The sequence below is a fragment of the Leuciscus leuciscus genome (genome assembly GCF_965113295.1).
Source record: "Leuciscus leuciscus genome assembly, chromosome: 21".
NCBI classification, from domain to species: domain Eukaryota; kingdom Metazoa; phylum Chordata; class Actinopteri; order Cypriniformes; family Leuciscidae; genus Leuciscus; species Leuciscus leuciscus.
This window is the reverse complement of record NC_138745.1, coordinates 17,215,911-17,237,901: the sequence shown is the minus strand read 5'-3', so window position 1 is coordinate 17,237,901 and position 21,991 is coordinate 17,215,911. Positions and strand designations below refer to the sequence as shown.

The window sequence follows — 21,991 nt, the reverse complement described above, 5'->3', positions numbered from 1 at the left end:
CTGTTTACATATGCATCTTGCACTACTACCTTGACTGGAATATGCTCAATTTGCACTGCCGACTGTTTATTTACAGTACCGACTGTTTACATATACATTTGCAATACCGTACTTTAACTGTAATATATAATTACTTCCACTGCACTTTCACTCGGATAGCTTCTGTCCAAACTTTATTTGCACTACTTTAAATCCATTGTTATACTGCTTATTTTAGCCTAACTTATACATATATCTATTTGTAAAATTCTGTTTATAGTAATAGCCATCTGTATATTATGCTCACATTCTGTTTATAGTAACACCCATCTGTATATATATTCATAGTACATATCTATCTGTAAAATTCTGTTTATAGTAATAGCCATCTGTATATTATGCTCACATTCTGTTTATAGTAACACCCATCTGTATATATATTCATAGTACATATCTATCTGTAAAATTCTGTTTATAGTAATAGCCATCTGTATATTATGCTCACATTCTGTTTATAGTAACAGCCATCTGTATATATATTCATAGTACATATCTATCTGTAAAATTCTGTTTATAGTAACAGTCATCTGTATATTATATTCAGTACATATCTATCTGTAAAAATTCTGTTTATAGTAATAGCCATCTGTATATTATATTCAGTACATATCTAGCTGTAAATTCTGTTCACAGTAATAGTTATCTGTATATTATATTCATAGGACAAATCTATCTGTAAATTTTTGTTTATAATAGTATTCAACTCTATATTTATTCAGTACATATCCATGTTCTGCACTTATGGAACCACTGTATATCCTGCACTTGCTGCTATTGCACTTCTGGTTAGACCTAAACTGCATTTTGTTGCCTTGTACCTGTACTTGTGTAATGACAATAAAGTTGAATCTAATAAAGTTGAATCTAATAATAATGGAAAATGTACCTCAGAAGTGCTGGTATTTCGAGGAGCATCGGATCCTGAGAATACTGTAGTACGTTTTTTTCATTCTCAAGTGAATCGCGTTTCTGTGTGTGAATGAATGAACGGCAGAGATGCGCTGTTTACCACAACTCGCAAAAAGACGGTTTAAATTTGAATCGCATTTCTGTGTGTGAATGAATGATCCGCTTTTAGCAAACTATATTGCTATACTGAGATGAGGAAAAATCGACTGAAATATGTTGAAATAAAATGTATTTGTATAAGCAATGTATTAAACTGCAAATTAACATTTATATTTCTTATATAAACGAAAGACCTATGTTACAGACATATGAAAGACAACATTTTGTTGACTAGTTTTGGATAGATTATACATTTTTACTGTAATCTGCCACCTCAAATAAGCTTTTGTTTGCCAATTTTTGCTCATATGTTAAATATAGTATGTTTTGTCAAAAATAAAGTAATTAAATAATCAATCAAATCATTAACTTTGAAATATATGTATGATAAAATGTATACTTTAGTTTTTACAAAGAAAGATTACAGTTGAATTGTTGTTGTAATTGTAACCTTTTTAATAAAAAATATATATTTACAAGGTAGATGTAAACAAACTATTAAAAGGTAAATATCCCTAAAAAGCCTTTTCTTTAAATAATTTTTATTGTGTTTTATTAGTGACAAATTTGGGGAGAGGATACATATTCCAAAACTGAAAATATGAGAATTAACTGCACAATTACTAGACATGTTTTCCTTGGATATTATACAATTTGCAAGCACAATTTGTGGAAAAAACATAAATAAATTAGATGCTTCCAATTTGGTAGAATATATATATATATATTAGTGCTGGGCAAAGATTAATCGCGATTAATCGCATCCAAAATAAAAGTTTGTGTTTGCATAATATATGTGTGTGTACTGTGTATAATTATTTTGTATATATAAATACACACATATGCATGTATCTATTTAAGAAATATTTGCATGTATATACATTTATACATAGTTTATATTATATATAAATATAAATAATTTATATATAAATATAAAAAAATCTTAAATATATACATGCATATGTGTGTATTTATATATACAAAATAATTATACACAGTAAACACACATATATTATGCAAACACAAACTTTTATTTTGGATGCGATTAATCGCGATTAATCTTTGCCCAGCACTAATATATATATATATATATATATATATATTAGGGCTGGGAATCGATTAAAAAAAATTAACTAATTAATTGCACAATTTCTGTAATTAATTGCAATTAATTGCGCTTCCCCCAAGCTTGTAATCATCAATATTTAAACTTAGAATCACCTAATTAAACAACACAGGAAAAAAAGGGAACAGAAAATAGCCCTATATTAAAATATTAAACATCAATATATCAATATATTATTCTTTTTCAATAATCAATCAACATAATCAATTTAACAGATTATTATTATTATTATTATTTTATTAATTATTAAAACAAAATATAGTCCTACAAAGCTATTATTACCAGAGCATGTGATCAGAGCAGGTCATTTTACCATTGTTGCCCAGCATGGCTATACCAGCTCAGCAAACAGAAGTCAACAGAGAAATTTCACGTTACTTGAGTGGACTTTACTTTTCCAGTGCTTATTACATGATTGAAGCCTTTGGGCCGTTAACGACAGAGCCGCCGACACACACACACACACACACACACACACACACACACACACACACACACGGAACGGAGAGCTCGCCGCTGCTGGGCCATTAACGACAGAGCGAGCCGACACACACACACACACACACACACACACACACACGCACACGCACGCGCGCGCGCGGAGCACAGAGCGCGCCGACCGACCGACACACACACACACACACACACACACACACACTCACGCGCGCGTGCGCGTGGAGCACAGAGCGCGACGCACATACCGAGCGGAAAAGACCCGCTCATGAAAGCTGCCCGAGAATGAAACCTGACCGCCGAACATGGAGGGGCGGGACGGCATATTTCGGCCTTTTTAATAGCAGACGCAACAGGAAATCATTAAAACGAGGAAAAAAAAAAAGTGCTGCGTCAATTGCGTTATTTTTTTTTAACGTGTTAAACATTTCAAATTAATCGCAAAGATTAACGCGTTAATTCCCCCAGCCCTAATATATATATATATATATTGCCCTTGCATTCTTTCTTGTGGCTCAGTGACACACCTGAATGAATGGCTCATTAAGTATGCGGGCCCCATTTTCTCCTCAGGTGCGAACCACTAAATATTCATGATGGTGTTGGATCGTTGACGCCCACTCGCATATTGCCTTTTCAAACAGAAAGTGTTTTGCAAAAATTTACATCAATGTATTGTTTTATGTGAATGTTTAGGGAGGATGATTTTCACATCATTTTGAAGAAAAAACTCTAGGAGACAACATCCATTAGTCAAAAGTCTTATTGACACATATTTAGTATGCTTTGTGGCCTTATTTCAGAAACTTTAGTTTTTAGTTGTTTCAATAACCATGCATAAACATTATTCTCTCAAAAATACAAACATGTACATTCATGTTGCTCACATATTATGGTAGCCCTGTTTGTGCTAAATAGAGTGTAATTACACCTTTGCCATTAATATGTTTATAAGCAACTGAAAATAGCACAAATGTCAGGGCATGTCAGAACATCTCAAGGACCCCAAAAACACCTTCAACCCCAGAGGGTTAAGGGCAACATCATTTTGAGGGTGGAGCGGAACAGCCACGCTCCGACCCATCTTCTGCAGGAAGGAAGCACAGAAGTGATAGAAAACTCTTGAGGGTCCTCTCGTGAGAAGAACACCAACAACAAACAGGTTCTACTTCAGATCGTAAGTAAGCCTCAACTTTAGAGGGAGCTCTCGCAGAAGTAATAGTATCTATGTTCTTTCAGAGGTAGATAGCTGAACAACCGCAACGGAACTTGGATTTCTCCGGTTCGGTGCAGGTGCCAACGGTGCCCCATCCCTGAGAAGTCTCAGAGGAATGAGTTAGGAAGGCTGTCTAGGGAACGAGGTCCTAGTTGGGCCATTACGGGGCAACTAAAAGAACCTGATCCTTCTTACCTGACTTAAAGTGATGTGCAAGAGGGCTCACTGGGGAATTAACGCATTTTGCGTAGGCCCTGGCGTCAGCTGCAAGCCGCTGTCTCTGTGTTTAAGGGAGTAAACAACTGGCAAGGGGACACATGGGCGGCACGATTGAGCAGGCCGGAATTTAAAGGAAGAAGCGATCTCAGAAGCATAGGAAGAGGTGGCAGGCAAGTTGTGACATATGAGGGAAGCGTATATGCGCAACGGTCTCTGTACTGGGCAGTGTATCTTGCTGAGCAGCGGCATGGAAACTGCTAACAAATCGAGGCAATTGAATGCCAATGCAGTGTGAGGTATGCCCAAGCCCTCCTTACTGCATGCACGTTATACGTGGCCCCGTGTTTTGTAGTCACTTGTTCTAGGAGCGATTAGCCCGGAGAAACAAATGGTCTGAACACTGCTGAGAGTTTGGCAGCATACCAGGTGTTGTTAACACACGGAGCGTGCTGCTCTGCCACGGCCACCTAGGGACTTGGTCATGAAGTCAGTGCTGAAGCGGTCATCATATGGAGGAAACCGGTTATATGCGGCTGCGTCTACCATATGCCCCAGGAGCCTCTGAAGGTTATTCAGTGGGACCCTCTCACTTTTAAGCACCGACCGGACACGTTCCAGTTGAGAAACGTGTAAACCAAGTCCACCTCCGAACTGGAAAAAAGCTCCTCAGTCCATGGACGTGTTACTCTTCTCCAGTTGACCTGAAGACCCAACTGGACATGTAGCACTCCAAGGGAGGGACTTGTGCGGAGGAGTGGATATCTGATGTACGCATCCTTCAGATCCCATGCTGCAGACCATTCATGGGGATGAGCATTAGTAATGCGTATTGTGTTGTAAATTGAACGGAGGCTTGAAAAAGGGCCCGAATCAAGCACACATATCCCTGATGGTCTAACTCACTATAGTTTGAGTACAATGAAGAACAGGCCTCACTTGGAAGCCTATCTTCATATCGGCTGGAGGAACGGCTTGATCACAACCTTCGCCAGTAGGAAGCGACGACCGCACACACGGAAGATACAATTCGAAACACAGATGTGTAACAAATAGTGCTGCACATGGGCAGGTAACAGACAAACTGAATCGTCCTAGCCGAGTCTGATGATACAAGAACCGGCTGAGTCGGTCAGAAGCACCTTTCAGTGCTACAACGGACCAACACAGTGGGCCTAAGGTATCAGAGACGTACTCAGAGTGAGGCAGCAGGCTAGAGAACAGGGACCCAGCTTGGAAGGCCTGAAGGCGGCCTGAAGCAGGGTCTGAGTGATTAACACCTGTCTCTAGTTTTTGTAGTGGCAGAGAGTGCGTGAGAAGGCATGACCGGGTCCTTGAGCGCACTCAATGCCAGCTAATGAAGCCGAGTCTGTTGGTACGGGGGAACCGCTGGATCAGCCAGGAGCACCGTGTAGTGCTACAATTGAGCGATGCAGGGGAACCACGGATACCACAGAATTCTAGGCAAAAAACCGGGACCCAGCTCGGAAGGCCCGAAGCAGGGTCTGAGTGTGTAGTGTCAAGTCAAGTCAAGTCACCTTTATTTATATAGCGCTTTTTTACAATACAGATTGGAGTTATTATTTTTCGCGTCATCAACCCTTCGCAGGGAGGCGATCTGACCAATCACAATCCGCCATCCGCCATTTTGTCCGACCAAGCAGTCAGGAGAGTTAGTAGATTAACATTGGAGGATTTAAACTTGAAAAACGAAGTGTACCGACGTCTTTCCGTGGTTAAAACAACATTCCTTTTTATGTTCATTCATGTTTATTTGATGCTATAAACTAGAAGGAAGAGATGATCGGTTCTCGAGCAGCTTTAACTGATCGATCTGTCAGACACATTAAAGAGACACAAAACGGTATTTATTGTTTAAATTTCTATAATTAATGACTAAATTTGAAAGGTGAGACTTTGTTTCATATAAAAAATAACCTGGCCTGTCCTGTCTGTCAGTGTGTTGTCAGTGTCTTCTCTGCTCCATGATGTATTTTTCACTGCGTGAGAACATGGTGTGGCGTGAGAATGGCGTCACTTGTCGGACATAGCAACGGAAACTAAAGGGGGCGGGTCTTTGCGAACGGTCAATTTGATGGGAATATATGTTGCACTTGACGCACCACTACAAGACAACTCGACAGATTTGGCAGTATTCATTCGCGGCAAATCATTACATACATGTAGATTCCTTTAAATGTTAAGGGGAAGATTAAAAATGAGAAACTGGATCTGTGAATTCTCATAGAATCACAATAGAATTCATATTTTGCTACTCAGTCAGAATCGTATTAACCTGGAGTCCCAGTCTGTCACAATAATCATATAGGCTATGTGATGTTTTAGGCCTATTGGCAGACATCCATTTAAAATGTAGGCAACGGCATATAAAGAACCTTTTTTTCCAAATCCACTTCAGTTTCTCAGCTTGCACTTTAGTAACATTTGTGTGGTCCAGGTAGCTTTGCATAAAAAATGGTTGTCATTCGCAAGGCTACTTTTACTTTTATATTTTAAGTAAATTTCCAAGCCCTGTACTTTTTTACTTTTACTTGAGTAAAGAAGTTAAATCAGTACTTCTACTTTTACCAGAGTATTTTTTAACACAAGTAGTGAGGCCAGCAGGGGACGCTCACCCTGTGGTCTGTGTGGGTCCTAATGCCCCAGTATAGTGACGGGGACACTATACTGCCAAAAGAACACAGTCCTTTGGATGAGACGTTAAACCGAGGTCCTGACTCTCTGTGGTCATTAAAAATCCCAGGATGTCCTTCGAAAAAGAGTAGGGGTCTAACCCCAGCATCCAGGTCAAATTTGCCCCTTGGCCTCTGTCTATCTGGCCTCCTAATCATCCTAATATACTGATTGGCTTCATTGCTCTGTCTCCTCTCCACCAGTAAGCTGGTGTGTGGTGGGCGCTCTGGCGCAATATGGCTGCCGTCGCATCATCCAAGTGGATGCTGCACATTGGTGGTGGTTGAGTAGATTCCCCCCTTCTATGTAAAGCCCTTTGAGGTCTCAGAAAAAGTGCTATATAAAATGTAATGAATTATTATTATTATTATTATTATTAAGTGTCTGTACTTCTACTTGAGTATGGGAAGGGAGTACTTTTGACATCTCTGCTTCCGTATTATACCCGCGCTGTGGTGCGGGTGATGCGATTCACGCACACCAATGTCAATTGGCTCGTTTTTACAATACTCGAAGATGACAGGCTTCCTAGCGTGATCCCAATCAGTCGACATGTCGACTACGACGAACGTGACCGACTGAAAGGGAACTGATATCAAGAATTGAGAAATTTCACTGGTATGTAAAAAACTGGTGTCATAATCTTTTTTTTTTTTTTTTCACATGGGTCAAAAACCAAGAAAACTATTTTATTTTGTGGGCTAGTAGAAAAATCCTTAGTGTCGAGCCCTGCTGTAGCCTAGTTTAAAGGTACAGCTGAACATGACATTTATTATAATGAGTTTATGTGAGGGTTGTTTTAATTGAAGTTTACTTAAAAATGTGATTATAGTTTTTTTTTTTTTTTTATAAAGCCTATTAAATATTTTAAAAAGTTAAATGGCTATAATTACTAATTTCATCCCGAATAAAATAATAATAAATCCATTAAATAGAGACATTAGTAGCAGCCTTGGCATTTGTTGATACTGGCCTCCATTCATAGTACTTAGCAAAAAGATGTCATTAAACAAATATTTAATATATTACATGTGTAATTATGCTCAGCTCTGAAATAATTGTTCTTTATGACTGCAATCCCTAAATGATTTTTGAAAAGCCTTATCCACTAATAATGAACAATTGGAAAAGTCATGCAAATTCATTAGTCAAATGGTTTAGACTACTCTTAACACATACACATAAATGCACAGCAGTACAAATCTAGAATAGTAGGCTATCTGTGAATATGATCCCCACTCCTGAACCAATTTTTCATAAAATCCACACATAGACAATCTGGTATTCAAACAGCCATGAAAGCGCAATAGTGACTCCTGCAGAGTTGTCAAAAACATGCACATACAGATTCAACATTTATTATCTTCCATCCTACACCTCTCTCACACTGTTGCTCTTCTGAGCTTCTGCAGGGTTTGCCGGCATAGCACAGGGGTCTAATAAATATTAATGTTACAAACTCCCAGCATGCTGTATCTGTTAAGATATTTGATTAAAGCAGATAGTTTGCATTCATCTCTCTCACAGAGAATAAAAAAAGTTGTGGGATCTATATGCGACTCACCCTCAGCAATCTCCTCACCTGAGCCATGTCTTCAGTGAGTGCTCCCCAGACTCCTAGTTCTTGACATGGCACTGCTCATCAGCCATACTTCTCAGACATCTTTTACACTCACTCCAGGACATGAGACACAATCTGACGTGCCTCACTAGAAAAAACACAATCCCTTATGTGTCTCCTCTCCTCTCGTCTCTCTCTCACTCTTCTTTGCTGAAGTAGTGTATTCACTGATGTCTAGGAAAGCACAGATCTCCCCTCCACATCAGTGCTTTCTCCTCCTCCCTGCTGTTACTTATTCACTCAGCCAAAAAGAGAGGTGCATGATCCTCCCGTCCTTCTGGGTTCGTGGAGAGACCGTAAATGTCCACTCTTTCGCACACTCCTCCGTTTACCCTTGCATTCACTGTGTGTAAGCTGGGCTCATCTCTCTGCCTGCCTCTCCCTCCTCTGTGTCCCCTCCTTCCCTCCCTTCCCCTTCTTCCCATTAACCACCCCTCCTCCCCCTGCCTTCCTCCTGCCTTCCTCCTGCCTTCCTCCTATCCTCTGCCTCTACACAAACACACAGTGAATTACAGGCTGTGAGCAGGGGATCAGAAGGATAGTAAGGAAATAGGTCATGTGACTTCAGATAGAGTGTGCTGGTTCTTCAAGCAGCTGTCACATCCATGGAGAGATTTGTCACCATTGACAACCAACAGTGTGTTTCTGCTAGTGTTATCCAGCCATATGTCTCCTGTCGTCATCTTATTGGTCTGCCACCAGCCAATCCTGTCCTTTGTCTAAGGACCATGGGAAATGTAGTGTTTTAAGTTTTAATTTTTTGTCCACACATTTGTATTTCTTTATTTTTTAAACATGAATCCATTATTGCAAACAGGCATAAATCCACACTCAAATATACATTTGGAGCAGGCACAGGCTCTCAAGACATCCTCCAACATTTCCCTTAAACTGTACTGTGGGAAAATCCCAACCCTCAAGAACAGGAAGCTCGCTCCTGTTGTGGCCCTGGTGTTTCCCTAATCTCAGATTCCTGTAACTTTTTCTGAATTGCAATAGTATTTCCCATTTTTCTCTGGACAATGCAATACCCTGTTTAGAAAAACACAACAATAGCTATAACCTCCCTCATACCTGAATAAGAACACAATCTCCCTAGACTATCAATCATTGCAAAATTTTATCTTAAACCAATCCTGAAGAAAGAATCAGTAGTCAAACTTTAGTTGATGAGACCTTTATAAAGTCAAGTCATCTTCATTTGTATAGCGCTTTTAACAATGTAGATTGTTCCAAAGCGGCTTTGCAGAGATACAAGGATAGTTTAAAGTAACAGAGATTGTTTTGGCTTTATAGCAGTTTTTGAATAAAGTTATTTTCCAGCTAAAGTTAATTTGATTGATTCACTTCCTTCGCAACGATCATTAGTTATTAACTTAAGGGCCGCTAACTCGACACCGTTTTGACAGGAAACTCTACACAGACGTTAAACGCGAAACCTGTGAGAACGCTGATGGCGTGCACATGCGTATTACGTGTTCAGTCAAACGTTATGCGCGTTTGAATATATGTGCGCAGGTTTGTAATTCCCTACAAACCAAGCCTTAAAAAACTACTTGTCTGGCCTTAACATTTTTGATGCAGAATTGTATAACTTCGGGGTAGATACGCGATCCGAATTTTCCCGACAACACTTTATCTGTAGAGTGGTAAAGGGATCCTCCATAAGGAGAAACTAGTTGCCACTTTAGCACCCCGCTATGACATCAGGTCCAGGCGCAGGTCCTTCATCAGATCTGGTTACAGCATGGATCCGGCAGGCTGCGGAAAACCTTGGGATAAACAAAAACACTAAAATTAGCGTAGATGCCATTCTTCTTATGATGTAATGAGTACATCAGGATTTATGGGAAGTGTTCCCGGTCCCGGCTGACCTGATCTATGCAGCCTAACATTTAATTATAGAAGTCTATAATGTGTTGTGTGTACGCTAGGTCAAAGAGATGTGTTTTTAGTCTAGCTTTGAACTGACAGAGTGTGTCTGCTTCCCGGACAATGGTAGGAAGACTGTTCCAAAGTTTTGGTGCTAAATAGGGGATTTTTGAGATCGCAATAGATGTGAAGGACTATAGTGCGTTAAGAGCTCGCTCAAGTACTGCGGAGCTAAACCATTTAGTGCTTTGTAAGTGATCAGCAATATTTTAAAATGTATACAATGTTTAATAGGGAGCCAATGCAGTGTTGACAGAACAGGGCTAATATGGTCATACTTCCTGGTTCTGGTAAGAACTCGAGCTGCTGCGTTTTGGACCAGCTATAGTTTGTTTATTAAGCGTGCAGGGCAACCACCCAGTAGAGCATTACAATAATCTAACTTTGAGGTCATGAACGCATGATCTAATTGTTCTGCATTTGTCAATGAGAGCATATGGCAGAAGCAATAAAGCAATAAAGAAGCAATGACATCAACTTCTTATATTAATGTTCATCTAGTGTAACTGGTTTGTTGTCTGTGTTGTGTAGTTAGACACAGGACAGCAGGTGGCAGTTTTGTTAATCTTTTATTCCTCCCTGATATAAAAGAACACAAATGCAGCCTCTTACAGAGTAAATCGCCCCGGGTTTCCTGTTCAATGCAAAGAGCAAAACAATAAGAGTAAAAAATATATATAAAATAAATAAATAAAAAAACACATTAAACAAGAAAATACTACCAAGAAAACATACCTGATATAAAAGAACACAACAGCAGCCTCTTACAGAGTGAATCACCCTTGTTTTCTATAAAATAAATATGACCGAGGCCTACACTTGTCAGCAGGTGATCACCTTATCACATGTTTAGGCCAAAGACAAAAATATAACTCAAAAAGCGTAAAAAAAAAACGCTTTTTGCGTGCGGACATGTGTGTGCGCGTGTGTGTTTGTGTGTGTGTGTCTGTGCATGTGGATTTGTATGTGTGTGTATGGGTGTGTGTCTGTGCGTGTGGATGTCAGTGTGTGTGCATGCTTGCGTTTGTTTGTATTCCTGCATGTGTGTGTGTGACAGTATCATCCTAAACCAGCAACCCTTCGCTCAACACCACCATCTATAGGCCGATGAGTGTACAGTCACTAAATGTGCACATAAATGAATTTATTTTATACCCCCCCCATGGATGAAATTCTACGAAACTTAGTATACCCCCAGAGGATGTCAAGTTAATCATACACATGACATATGGTGCAGTTCTGAACATCTCAACTGAAGATAGGGGCGATTAAAGCAGAATAATATTGCATTTTCATTTTTTATGGGAGGGGCGCAAATCACAAATGAGTGATTATGGGCTAGGTTGATGTGGGCCCTTAAGACCAACATACCATAAAAATGTCTTCATCCTCGGTGCCACGGTTCAGGTAGTTATTTATGAAAAACTGCATTTTTGGGGTTTGGGGGGGCCCAGCGCGGGGGGGGGGGGAGTGGCCCCCGGGGACCAAACGAAATTTTTCCGTAAAAGTCTAGTGGGGCTACATGCCCACCAAATTCCATGTTCCCCGGTGTTTCGGTGTCCCTGGTATCGTTGACGAAAAATTCAGTAGATGAAAAAAAAAAAAAAAAAAAAAAAACTTTGACAATCGATTATGGGCTAGGTTGATGTGGGCCCTTAAGACCAACATACCATAAACATTTCTTCATCCTCGGTGCCACGGTTCAGGTAGTTATTTAGGAAAAACTGCATTTTTGGGGTTTGGGGGGGCCCAGCGCGGGGGGGGAGTGGCCCCCGGGGACCAAACGAAATTTTTCCGTAAAAGTCTAGTGGGGCTACATGCCTACCAAATTTCATGTTCCCCGGTGTTTCGGTGTCCCTGGTATCGTTGACGAAAAATTCAGTAGATAAAAAAATAAAAATAAAAAAAAACTTTGACAATCCCTATATGACCGCTTTCGCTAGCTACGCTAGCGGCGGTCATAATGATACTCTACCTCTTCAATGCAGTTACAATGCGAAGAAAGGAGGAGGAGACAGAACAGGAGATTAGGTTGGCTCATGATGACATCACAACAATTAAAGGGGAAAGCGCTCACTTCAATCAGGCAGGTATATCAGGTGTATGTAAATTAACAATTTTGTGTGAATTCTAATAAACAATACACATATTTAAGAGTGTAATGTATGTACCTGTTACACTAGCTCAGTAGAGCATGGTGCTAGGAACAGGGTCATTGTTTCAGTGCTCAGGGAATGCATGAACTGATAAAATATATAACCTAATTGCAGATTAATTTTTTTATGTCACAATGTCTACCAAATGCGTGAAGGTTAATGTAATTTTGATGGATATAATTACCTGTCTTGTAAAATGGTGACATCTACTGGCTAGATGCAGAAACTAGGAGGAGGAGTAATAGTGAGTTAGGCTACTCTGCCTGTTATTAGGGCCCAAGCCCTGAAAGGGCGAAGGCCCTATTGTTTCCGGAAGGATTCTTTTTTTATTAGGGCCCAAGCCCTGAAAGGGCGAAGGCCCTATTGTTTACGGAAGGATTTTATTAGGGCCCAAGCCCTGAAAGGGCGAAGGCCCTATTGTTTTCGTTAGGATTATTATTATTAGGGCCCAAGCCCTTAAAGGGCGAAGGCCCTATTGTTTCCGGTAGGATTATTAGGGCCCAAGCCCTGAAAGGGCGAAGGCCCTATTGTTTTCGGTGGGATTATTTATTAGGGGTTCAAGCACGAAGTGCTGAACACCTATTGTAATTGTACTGATTTTTATTAGGGGTTCAAGCACGAAGTGCTGAAACCCTATTGTAATTGTACTGATTTTTATTATTAGGGGTTCAAGCACGAAGTGCTGAACACCTATTGTATTTGTACTGATTTTTATTAGGGGTTCAAGCATGAAATGCTGAAACCCTATTGTAATTGTACTGATTAGGGGTTCAAGCACGAAGTGCTGAAACCCTATTGTAATCGTCCTGATTAGGGGTTCAAGCACGAAGTGCTGAAACCCTATTGTAATTGTAAGGATTTTTAGGGGTTCAAGCACGAAGTGCTGAACACCTATTGTTATTGTAAGGATTTTTAGGGGTTCAAGCATGAAATGCTGAAACCCTATTGTAATTGTAAGGATTCGTAAAACGCATCGTGCAGGACAAACCGTAAGGCCTAGAGACGTGAAACCTGGCCAGATGGTAGGCCTCAATTTGGGGACAACCTATCAGAGTATGACCCCGATTGGCCCATAGGTGGCGCTACAGCAACCAAAAGTTCAAAATTGCTCGTAACTCTTAGACCCTTTGTCCCAGGATCAAGTGTCTTATATCGTTGGAATCCTTGGCTCAAGGCGGACAAAATGGCTATCTCCGATTTGGATGTAGGCAGGGAAAATTTTCTGCTATGTCGGATTTTGTCCAAAACCTACTTTTGCGAACTAGTCCCTGGTTTTTCGCCCGATCGGAACCAAACCAGTCTAGGGCAATTCTCTGGACTCTCTAGATCAATAATTATTGAAAAAAAGTTGAACTTTGGCATTTGGGTGGCTGTAACAGGGTCATTTAGAAAAGGGGCGTGGCAAAATACACTCAAAAGCCTATAAATCCCAAAGGAAAACTCAGAACTTCACAAAAATTGATGAGCATATGTGTCAGAACATGGTGAGGAAGCATGCAGAGTTTCATGGAGATCGGACCATAGGTGGCGCTATAACTGGCAAAAAGCCTTCATTCTTATTAGGGGTTCAAGCATGAAATGCTGAAACCCTATTGTAATTGTAAGGATTTGTAAAACGCATCGTGCAGGACAAACCGTAAGGCCTAGAGACGTGAAACCTGGCCAGATGGTAGGCCTCAATTTGGGGACAACCTATCAGAGTATGACCCCGATTGGCCCATAGGTGGCGCTACAGCAACCAAAAGTTCAAAATTGCTCATAACTCTTAGACCCTTTGTCCCAGGATCAAGTGTCTTATATCGTTGGAATCCTTGGCTCAAGGCGGACAAAATGGCTATCTCCGATTTGGATGTAGGCAGGGAAAATTTTCTGCTATGTCGGATTTTGTCCAAAACCTACTTTTGCGAACTAGTCCCTGGTTTTTCGCCCGATCGGAACCAAACCAGTCTAGGGCAATTCTCTGGACTCTCTAGATCAATAATTATCGAAAAGTTGTCCCAGGATCAAGTGTCTTATATCGTTGGAATCCTTGGCTCAAGGCGGACAAAATAGCTATCTCCGATTTGCTCGCCCTTCAGGCGCCAATTTCGAGTAAATTGCATTTTTTTGAAAAACCTATTTTTGCGAACTTCTCCTAGGTTTTGGCCCGATCGGAACCAAACCACTGCAGGAATATTCTCTGGAGTCTGACAATCAATAATCATCCAAACAATTCAAAATTTCAATTAACGGTCGATAAGGGGAACCAAAGGGCCACTTTTACTAAAACGGTTATAAATTGTGAACGGAAAGATATTTTTTTGCTAAACTTGGGGTACTCTTTCAAGATCACTTGAAAAAAATCGCAACAATTGGCCACTTGGTGGCACTATAAAACGGTTATAACTTGTGAATGGAAAGAGATATTTTCGCAAAACTTGGGACACATGTTCATGAGCTCATTCTGAGGTCATGTGAAAAAAAATCATGACAATTGTCCACTTGGTGGCACTATAAAATGGTTATAACTTGTGAGCGGAAAGAGATATTTTCGCTAAACTTGGGTCACATGTTCATAAGCTCAATCTGAGTTGACATGAAAAAAATCGTGACAATTGGCCAATTGTTGGCGCTATAACAGTGAAAAAAATCATGAAAATAGCTATAAGCGCACCCAACTGTTAGTCTACTGAAAATTGGCACGCAGTGTCTTTGTCCAGGGTGCCATGATAGTCTATGAGAACATTGGTGTATCTCAAAAAAACTCAGTATACGTAATTGACACAATGCCAGTGTTTTTTCACAGGAGTGACCTCCTAAGACTCCTGAATCCTTGCCGAGTCCAACAATACCAAACATGCCAGGTTTCGCATTATGGTTTTTGTAAGTGTCATTTAGAGCTTTAAAAAATTGTGTTTATCTTCAAAGCCGTTAGTCCGATCGAGACAACAACAAAAAAAACAAAGGAAATTTGAAAACATAGGTAAATAGCTAAACAATAACGCCAAAATGTTAAAATTATCAATTTCACCCATGGATCATTTTGATGCTCTCACATGTTTGAAACGAACAATGATGGATTGTGATGAAATTTGTTTTGAATTGGGACTGGCGAATCCCCGTCCATACTGTCAATGACCATTCGCAAAGACCCGCCCACTTTAGTTACTGTTGCTATGTCTGACAAGCGACGCCACTCTCACACCACACCAAGTTCTCACGCAGTGAAAAATACATTGCGGATCAGAGAGGAGACTGCGCGCTGACAGACAATTACTTTTGATATGAAACAAATGGCGCTTTTCCACTACACAGTGTAACACAGTGTACTTTTTCCACTGTGTAAAAGTTGTACCTGTACCCGCTTCCAGGTACTTTTTTTCGTACCACCTCCGGCGAGGTTCTAAGCGAGCTGGGGCGAGCTGAGGCGATACTAAAATGTGACGTGAAAACACGGCAGACTGCTGACTGGTCAGAGAGAATCGTCACTATTCACTGCGTCATGATTGCACGTGCCAGACGGAGTATCCTGAATAAAAAACAGCAAAAACAAAAACATCCAAAAACAGCATACACTCGATTTCCTCCTTTGTCCTGTGTGTGTGGCAGCGGATGTATCTCACGTAGAAGATTAAGTCACAGCAGTTTCCTGCGGCGTCGCTATGACGACCAGGTACTATTGTGGAGGTACTATCTGCAATGGAAAAAGGAGCGAAAAGCGAGCCGAGCCGAGTCGAGTTGAGTTGAGCTGGTACTGGTAATGGAAAAGCGGCAAAAGTCTCACCTTTCAAATGTAGTCACTTTTTAGAGACATTTAAACAATAAATACTGTTTTGTGACTCTTTAATGTGTCTGACAGATCGCTGTAGACTCGAGGCTCAGTTAAAGCTGCTCGTGAACCAATCATCTCTTCCTTCTAGTTAATTTATAGCATTAAAATAAACATGAATGAACATAAAAGGAATGTTGTTTTAAAGTGCTAAGACGTCAGTACACTTTGTTTTTCAAATTTAAATCCTCCAATGTTAATCTACTAACTCTCCTGACTGCTTTGTGGGACAAAATGGCGGATTATGATTAGTCAGATCGCCTGTCAATCAAACTCCCTGCAAATGGTCAATTGAGAATGCCCGTGCGCACAATCCTGATCTAATCGACAACTTTGCAGTTGCACATAGGAAAGCCCGGAAAATCCCGCTATAATGTAAGAGAGCATCTTTTTTATGTATTTGGACCTAGGCCTAACAATGTGTTATGGTGCGCTGTCACCAGTGTTTTTATTTTTTTGTTTTTTTTGGTGAGCATAGGCTCCTCCTGATTTTGTTAGTCATCTCATCTCTTATATGCTGTGTATGATCATATCCTGCCCTATTCATGGTAGCTTACTCGCGGACATTGCGTCATCAATGTCATCAATTGCGTCATCAAGGGGCCCGCCTTGATAATCCTACGTAAGGGCCCGGTGTTGGCTTGTTACGCCACTGGATATAATTGTCTAAACTCCTTATCAAAATAACATATTTACAACAAATTTGACACATATATATGGGCACACTTTGAGTACTACTAATAAAAGTGGTGGAGATCAGGCAAGACTGTAAGAAGACTCAGGCAAAAAGGTGCTATAACTGTCAAAAAGCTTTGAAAACCATATATTTCCTATGTTAAATGGCCTGTATTGGCTGTAAATGGTCTTTTCCATCATATATGTCAGTGGTTAAATGCTTGCTAAATAAAACTTAATAACTTTTGATGCTTTTGTTCTTAAAGGCCTTAAAGGCCTTAACTGCTTGAACCCCGATAAATGCTGCTAGCAGCTTTAATTTTTAATGTTTTTCAAGGTTTCGGGGGCTTTTGGGGTCCTTAACGTGGTCAAAAACTCTTGAAATCCATATATCAAACACGCTTGCATGAATTAATATGAAACTCGGTACACTTATAGATCTCATCGGGCCGAACAACTTTCCCTCGGTCAAGTTTTACGCCAGCCCAACAGGAAGTCGGCTATTATGGGTTGTTTGGAAAACGCTTGCCGTGGAATTTGAAACACTCCTCCTAGAGAATTAATTAAATCACCTCCTAACTCGGTCAGCATGAAGTCAAGACATTGAGGATTTTTGATATCTCGAACGGTTTGGCCATGGCGAGGAAACGAATTTATGGCGAGAAAAGAGAAAAACGAAGTGTTATAACTTCTGCATACATTAACTGATCTTGATGAAACTTCAGCAGTGTGTTAGTGGTAAGAGGCCGATCAGATGGATGTAACTATTGTGAGTCAAAGTTATAGCGCCACCAACTGGCAGCAGGAAGTGTGTCACTTTCAAAATGCTTTTGACAAAAGTGGGGGGGTTAGTTTTACCCACAGTTACACAAATCAGTACGTATATTGGTCTCATCGAGCCGGACAACTTTCTAATTTACAGTCATTAGCTCCAAACAATTGGAAGTCAGATATTTTGGTTTGAATGTGGATTTCTTTGCAAAATCAGCCTCTGAATTTTTACCCACTCCTCTTGAATGGTTTAATTTATTCCCATCAAACTATTTCAACATGATGAAAATACATTAAAGATGCTAAATTGTGTACGGATAGTAAATATCTCAAACGGTTTTGCCCACTAAAAGCTCAATATCTTCTAAAAATGTAATTATACACCATTTATTTCTGTATAAAATTATAAAAATATCAGAACTAAACCCATTTTATTCTTATTTTAAAAAGATTTTTATTCAAATTTTATTCTAAGTTTAAAAACAGTAAAGTAAAAAAAAAATCAAGTCATACATAGGGCTATACTGCCCTCTTGTGTTCAAAATCAGGTAGGCCTATTGTATCTATATAAAAAATATACTAGGTATGTGACGGTGAGAATATTTTACCACCGGTTAATCGACGTGTGACACCGCAGGGGGCTTTTGAATCGCTAACTTAACAACGAAAGTAAAATATGTTTGTCTGCACAGACATTGATAATAGTGCAGAGTAGAGGGAGGGTTTTCAATGAATTCCTATGGAAGTTGGAATGAAATAAAAAACGTTGACTGTTCTGCTCGTTCCTCGCCGTGGACACGCAGTCGCACACCGTTATGAATGCCCATGCAGCCGTGAGCATTTTAGTTTCATTTTAATAAAATAGTCAACCTATTTGCAGCAAATTATAGATTTCAGATCAATATATTTGTTTTCCTTTCAATTTTAGTTAACACTAACTTTATTCTCATCTGAATTATAAATAATTTATTTCTGTATAAAATAATACTACCATTAAAAAATACATTTGATTGTCTTTTTTAATCAATGTAGAATGTGTGACTTAAAAATAAACAGATTAGTGCTCGGTTTGAGGACAATCAATGAAATCCAATGCAATATGATGAATGTCCAAAAAATGGCAACGACAGACTGTTTTTAAATGGGGTTGGATACATTTTTTTTTTTTTTAAACTGTGTGTGTATGTGTGTGTGTGTGTGTGTGAGAGAGATTTTGGTTGGATGACAGTTGTAGGTTACAGTTTGACAAGAGTTTATAGTTTGACAAAAGCACAATGTTGTGTTTTATTGCGAGTGTACACAAATATAAGGAAACACTTTGCAGTTTGAATGATATCCTGTATGGCAGCGTATGTTTTTATGTCTCCATTGTTCGATTGAGCCTCACACACACACACACACACACACACACACACACACACACACACACACACACACCAACAACAACAACAACATATTGTGCATTCCAGCATTGCAATCTTGACATCGCAGCCTGTTCATTATAGCCTTAATAATAAAATAGTCAACCTAACACATAAAAACACTGCTCTGTTTAAATATTCAGTAGTACAATTCATACTATTCACAGTAATCACCGCTCAACTGTGATGTTTCCAAGCACATTTTTGCGCATGTGAAGAGGATCATTTTTCCCTTCAATATTGGAACGTGAGTGAAGTACAAAGCCTATAATAAACAATAGTTTAGCATCCAAAATTTTTTATTATATATATATATATATATATATATATATATAATTATTATTATTATATGTATAATAATAATATATATTAAAAATAGGGGAAAAAAGAATATACATACATATATATATATACACACACTTAAAAAATATATAAATATCTATCTATCTATCTATCTATCTATCTATCTATCTATCTATCTATATATATATATATATATATATTTTTTTTTTTTTAAGTGACAAGACAGAGAATACTACTTGTCTGATATATATATATATATATATATATATATATATATATGTATTTTTTTATTTTTATAAATAAATATATATATATATAAATATAGCTGCGAGCAGTGATGGAGGGCCCAGTGATGGAGGGAGTGTAACTAAAGGCACCAGGGTGGCGGTGCCACCGGCTTGGGCCCGCAATCGCTGCTCGCAGCTATATTTATTATTAGGGCCCAAGCCCTGAAAGGGTGAAGGCCCTATTGTTTCCGGTAGGATTATTTATTATTAGGGCCCAAGCCCTGAAAGGGCGAAGGCCCTATTGTTTTCGGAAGGATTATTATTTATTTTATTGTTTTTATTTTTTTTTTTCTTACGACTATTCAGGCACTTTTGGGGCCCTTAACATGCTCAAAAACTCTTGAAACTTTGCACACAGGTCAGAACCCGCGGCCATCAGGGCCGGGCTGAAGGTGGTACCCGGGCGTGGCAGGGGGGCTCGACAGCGCCCCCTGGAACGGGATCCGAACACTTGTCCATAAATCAAACACACTTGCATGCAATAATATGAAACTCAGTACACATATAGATCTCATCGGGCCGAACAACTTTCGTGCTCTAAGTTTTACGCCAGCCCAACAGGAAGTCGGTTATTAAAGCTGCCGTCGGCAAGTCTGGCAGATTGGGTCGATTAGCCAAAATTTTGAATGTTTACAACTCTCATGCCCCTCCCCACTACCAGCGAGCACCCTCCCATCGAGGTCGTGCTCGTCAGTGCGTCACTGTGCGTGTGGGTACCTGATTTTCTGTGAACGCGTCCGTCTCTTCAGCATCTATCAACAACATGGACTCGGAGGTAGGCTGCCCTGGCTAATCTATCCATAGATAGCAATAACCGAGGAGTAGATTAGTAGATTAGTAGATTTTCTCTCCGCCATCACGCTTCATGCAATCTCCAGGCGAACTTCAGGCGTGGCGTGTGCATGTGATATTAACGTGCGCGAGTGAGGGGGGATCTGTGGCGTGTGCACGACCTGTGATTGACAGTCAGATCTCACACCCCCCTGCGCTGATTGGACCTGATGAAGCGGGAGCGGTGGATTTTTGCAAAACAAATAACACGCTCCAGGTGGAGTTAGAAGCTAGGGTTTTTTTCTAAAACCACCTTATTTATGTTGTTCTGTCGGATTATAGTGTCGATTACACTGAATATGATCAAAAAAATTTTGCCGACGGCAGCTTTAAGAGTTGTTTGGAAACGCATGGTCTGTTATTTGAAACACTTCTCCTAGGGAATTCACCCGATCACCACCAAACTCGGTGTGTATGAAGTCAAGGCATTGAGGATGCTAAATTGCTAAATTTGGCTGTGGCGAGGACACGAATTGATGGTGAATAATGGAAACAGGAAGTGTGTTATAACTTCTGCATACATTAACTGATCTTGATTAAACTTCAGCAGTGTGTTCGTTGTAAGAGGCCGATCACATGGATGTGACTATTGTGAGTCAAAGTTATAGCGCCACCAACTGGCAGCAGGAAGTGTGTCCCTTTCAAAATGCTTTGAAATCACCCTCTTATTTTTACCCGATTTGCTTCAAAGTTTATGTGTATAATGTAAACACACGGCAGATGTAGACCTGTGAAAGGATTTTTGATATCTTTAATACTGTTGCCATGGCAACGCTTCAAACTTTAATATTCTTTTTTGATGCTTTTGAGACTCTTAACATACTTGAAATTGGATGAAACTCAACAGACACATCACATTTATTAGCCCGTAGACATGTGCAAAGTTTCAGAAACGGGCGTGGTGAGGGGCTCAGTAGCGCCACCTTTAGTCATAAGTGGGGGGCTTAGTTTTATCAACAGCAACAAAACTTGGTATGTGTATTGTTCTCATCAAGACGGACAACTTTCTAATTTACATTAACGATCTCCGACCAACAGGAAGAGAGATATTTTGGTTTGAATGTGGATTTTCTGAAGAATTTTCTCTCCCTCTCCCTGTGTCTCTGTTACCCCTTTTCCACCAAGGCAGAGCTGGTGCTGGTTCGGAGCCAGAGCCTAGTTTCAAATCGGTTCTTTGTTTTTCCACCGCCAAAGCACCAGCTCCGAACCAGTAAAACTGGTTCTTAAGTAGCACCAAATCATTGCAGGGTCTAGAACGGAGCCAAGAAAGAACCGTTTGCGTCAGAGGCTGGGGGCGGGGTTACCGTGGCCAACAAGACTGAAGAGAAACTTGTGACCGCCATTTTCAAATAGCAGCTAATCGAGCTAACAGCAGCTAAACACGATGGACGCGATTAAACAAAAACAGCAGTGGTCAGACGACGAAACAAGCTG

At 40.0% G+C, this 21,991-nt stretch overlaps 1 protein-coding gene and 1 long non-coding RNA gene across 3 annotated transcripts in view; both read right to left on the bottom strand.

Annotated features, from left to right (window-relative positions):
• Positions 1-8,763, bottom strand: part of arhgap23b (Rho GTPase activating protein 23b) — a 551,994-nt gene extending 543,231 nt beyond the window's left edge. Inside the window, exon 1 of one of the 2 annotated variants that reach the window (XM_082152677.1) lies at positions 8,317-8,763. In XM_082152677.1, coding sequence (XP_082008803.1) covers positions 8,317-8,343 — 27 coding nt within the window. In that variant the 5' untranslated portion in view covers positions 8,344-8,763. The remainder of the gene's footprint in view (positions 1-8,316) is intronic. The other variant, XM_082152678.1, reaches the window with a different exon arrangement.
• Positions 8,764-13,111: 4,348 nt separating this feature from the next.
• On the bottom strand, positions 13,112-14,428 carry LOC309485505. The gene is made up of 2 exons (XR_014201214.1): positions 13,839-14,428; positions 13,112-13,586 (listed from the first exon to the last, which is right to left on the bottom strand). It is a non-coding gene; the product is annotated as an uncharacterized lncRNA (long non-coding RNA).
• Between the last annotated feature and the right edge of the window lie 7,563 nt (positions 14,429-21,991).